This window comes from Tupaia chinensis, unplaced genomic scaffold (assembly GCF_000334495.1).
Source record: "Tupaia chinensis unplaced genomic scaffold, TupChi_1.0 Scaffold000612_1, whole genome shotgun sequence".
NCBI lineage: Eukaryota > Metazoa > Chordata > Mammalia > Scandentia > Tupaiidae > Tupaia > Tupaia belangeri.
This window is the reverse complement of record NW_006160131.1, coordinates 4145454-4148679: the sequence shown is the minus strand read 5'-3', so window position 1 is coordinate 4148679 and position 3226 is coordinate 4145454. Positions and strand designations below refer to the sequence as shown.

At 61.9% G+C, this 3226-nt stretch overlaps 1 protein-coding gene across 1 annotated transcript in view; it reads right to left on the bottom strand.

Moving 5' to 3' along the window:
* NKX2-5 (NK2 homeobox 5) overlaps window positions 1-2201 on the bottom strand; it is a 3007-nt gene extending 806 nt beyond the window's left edge. The window contains exons 1-2 of the mRNA XM_006158945.2: window positions 1687-2201; window positions 12-285 (exon numbers count right to left, since the gene is read on the bottom strand). Coding sequence (XP_006159007.1) covers window positions 12-285; window positions 1687-2017 — 605 coding nt within the window. The 5' untranslated portion in view covers window positions 2018-2201. The remainder of the gene's footprint in view (window positions 1-11; window positions 286-1686) is intronic.
* Between the last annotated feature and the right edge of the window lie 1025 nt (window positions 2202-3226).

The following is a 3226-nucleotide window of genomic DNA, read 5'->3' as shown; positions in this document are numbered from 1 at the left end:
CCGCCGCGCGCCACGGGGTCGGGCCCTGCCGCTGCCGCTTGCACTTGTAGCGTCGGTTTTGGAACCAGATCTTGACCTGCGTGGACGTGAGCTTCAGCACGCTGGCCAGCTGATCGCGCTCGGGAGCGGACAGGTACCGCTGCTGCTTGAAGCGCCGCTCCAGCTCGTAGACCTGCGCCTGCGAGAAGAGCACGCGCGGCTTCCTCCGCCGTCGCGCGCGGGGCCGCTCCGCACCGTCCGCCTCCGGCTTCTCGAGCTCCACCGCCTTCTGCAGCGCGCACAGCTCTGAGGGAGACAGAGAGACAGAGAGACTCGGTGAGAGCAGCCTGACCCACAGGGCTCCCGCGGGGAAAGGGCCCTCGTGGGCTTCGCCGGGTCCTGAATGGAGCCCCAGCCCGGTCGCGGCTCGCTCTGTAAAGTGCTCGATTTTCTCCCAATAGCATTTGTTGAAGGCCTACTGTGTGCCAGGCACGGGTCTACGCGCTGATGAACAAAGCAGCTTACAACCTGGAGAGGGAGATAGACAGTGACTTACAAGGCTTCAGGCGGCAAAGAAAATAAAACCGTGTGAATTACATTACGGGTACTTGGGTTTGAGAAGTTAAATGAAGGCTGGCCAAGGGCTCACCCTGGGGGCCATCCTTTGTCTCCAAACTGAGGAACCAAAGACACAGAAGGCCCGTAGGCAGCTCGGGTGTGTACCCCAAGGCGCCCCAGCGGCCGGCCGTGAGGTTAGCCGTAATGGAGTAGCCGCGGGTGAGCTGCGCCTGGAAACCCGGCCTCGAAACCCTAGCGCATACGGAGCAGAATTCGAATTGGTAGTGGTCAATTAACTCTAGCTTCTGTGCCCTCCTGCTGATGTTCGGGGCTTCCCTCTGCATCTAGGCAAACCTGTAAATCCTTTCTGGACCCCCAGGGCCCTCTGCCCAGCGCCTCGGCCTCCCTCCCTCGCCATCCCGGGCCTGCGAGAGCGGATGCGGCACTCGCAGCCATCTCCAGCCTGCGGCGTCTTCGTCCCCCGGCCCCCGCGTTTCCTAACGTTTTCCACGAGAGACCCTCTCGCCCTGCCTCGGCGGGAAGTTGTGCTGTGCTGGAAAATTTAGGCGAACTCAGATCCCCGAGCTCCCCTGCAACCCATCTTAAAGTCAAGGCCTTGTTCCCCGAGACTGCACTCCCCCTGCACCGAGGAGAAAAGGCCCCGGGAGAAAGGCCGAGATTGGGTGGGCTGTGGAAGGCCCGGGACCCTCTCTGGTGGCGCCAGAAAGCGTGTCTGGTATGCAGCGTCTTAATTTTCGTTTAGTGGGTTTTTGTCAGATCTTCAAAAAGACCTGCAAATCCCAAAGAAGTCACCCGCTCCCGCTTTCATAGGTTATCCGCGTCTCTCGGACGATAGCTCAGCCTCCTAGCAGACCCGAGAGCAGGCCACGGCCTCCTGGGACTGTTAGGCCTGAAAAATGGTCGTTGTTTGGTTTTGGTCTTTGTTTCTGATTCTCTCGATCCAAAGTTTGCTCCTAAGCCTCCAGCTGGATGCGGCGCGCGGAGGCCCTCGCTGCAACCACGCTTTTCAGTCCCCCAGCCCCTGGCCGGCTCCCCGACCCAGGCGCACGTCTCCCCCAGGGGTTTCTCCGCCGGGTTTGCAGACTAAAGCGCCTCGGGAAGGGAGGGCATCTGGTGTTTCCTCCTCACCTTTCTTGACGGCTCGAGGGTCCTGGGCCGGGTCGCGGTCGCCGTAGGCGCGCGGGTAGAAGGCGGGCGTGGAGGGGCAGGCTGGCGCGCATTTGGCCGGCGAAGGCACCGGGCCCAGCTCGGCGCGCAGCTCGGACAGGCCCTGCGCCGCCGCCTCGGGCCCGGGGTAGGCCTCGGGCTTGAAGGCCGCCAGCATGCAGGAGGCGGGCGCCAGGGTGGCCTCCAGGCGCGCGGAGAGCTCCCCCGCGGCCAGGCTGCGCTGCTGCTGCTCCAGGTTCAGGATGTCTTTGACCGAGAATGGCGTGGGCGTGAGCGCAGGGCTGGGGAACATGGTGGCAGCGCCAGGCTCACAGCGCCAGGTGGGCGGCGGAGAGCGGCGCTGCCCCCGGCTCCTGGCAGCCTCCCTGCATGGTGTCGCCGCCCGCGCACCCGCCTTCCCGCTCTGGAAGTGGCTGGGCAGCAGGGAGCGCGGAGCACAAGGGGCAGGAGAGGCGGGACCAGATCAGAGGAGGGGGACTCAGCCTGCCATTGGGCCAGGGGCCTCGATGACAGGAGCGATGAGCGGTTTCGTGTCACCTAATATAGACATACGACCAAAAAAAAAAAATCCTGCTCAGCGTTTTTTTAAAGGGGCCGCGAGGCATTTGGAAGGCTTTCCTTTTGCTCCTGCAGCCAGAGACTCTCTACAACGTTAGCCTCAAAAACCTGCACAGATGCGTTCCCAGGAGAGGAATGATTCTTCTCTGATGGAGCCTCTGGGTGGGATTGGGTGGTTCTGGGACTTGGAGACGGTCCTCAAGTCGGACACTAAATGGGAGCATGGAAGCCTCAGGGCTGAAAGTGTATCTCCCTGAGAAAACGGAATAGGGAGGGAAGCATGCAGGGCAGGGTTTGCTTTGGACAGGAGGGGGAGATTCTGGCCAAGGTGGGGGTTCAGCTTGGCTTGATCTAGAGGGTCAGTCATGCCCTGGGACACCCCCTTTCCCAAGGTCCCAGATGCTGAGGACTCCTGGGTGAGTCCGGCTGAAGGAAAGGGCCAGGTGGGTGACTGGGATGAGAGTGGTTTCGCAGAGGTGCAGACTGCAGCACATCTGGGAGGTGCCCTTCCTTGTCAGTACCCTCCCAGGGAATTGCTCTCTACTTAATAATAAGCCAGTCTAGAATCCCAGAGAACTCAGCTTCCCAGCAGCCCTGTGTTCTGGGGTGTCCCACCTCCCAGCAACCTTCTCCAGTTCCGGAGCCCAGCAGTCCTGCCTCCTTCCTCACTTGCCCCTCCTGTTGACCAGCAAGGCCTCAGGTCTCTGCTCCCCGAGGCCCCAACGCCCCAGCAGGCAGTTGGGAGCACCTGGGAGCCCGGGGAACCAGGATTTCTCTCAGCCTTTGGGCTGGCAAGGAGGAGGTTGTCCTGGCAGCGGGAGCAGGGAGCAGGCACGTGGCAGAAGGGCAGAATGGAGGAGTGATCTTTAGCCTAGGGTCAGTACAACAGGGCGCTGCAATCAGGCTACCTGCCAGGGTTTCAGGAATGCAGGCTGCATGGTCC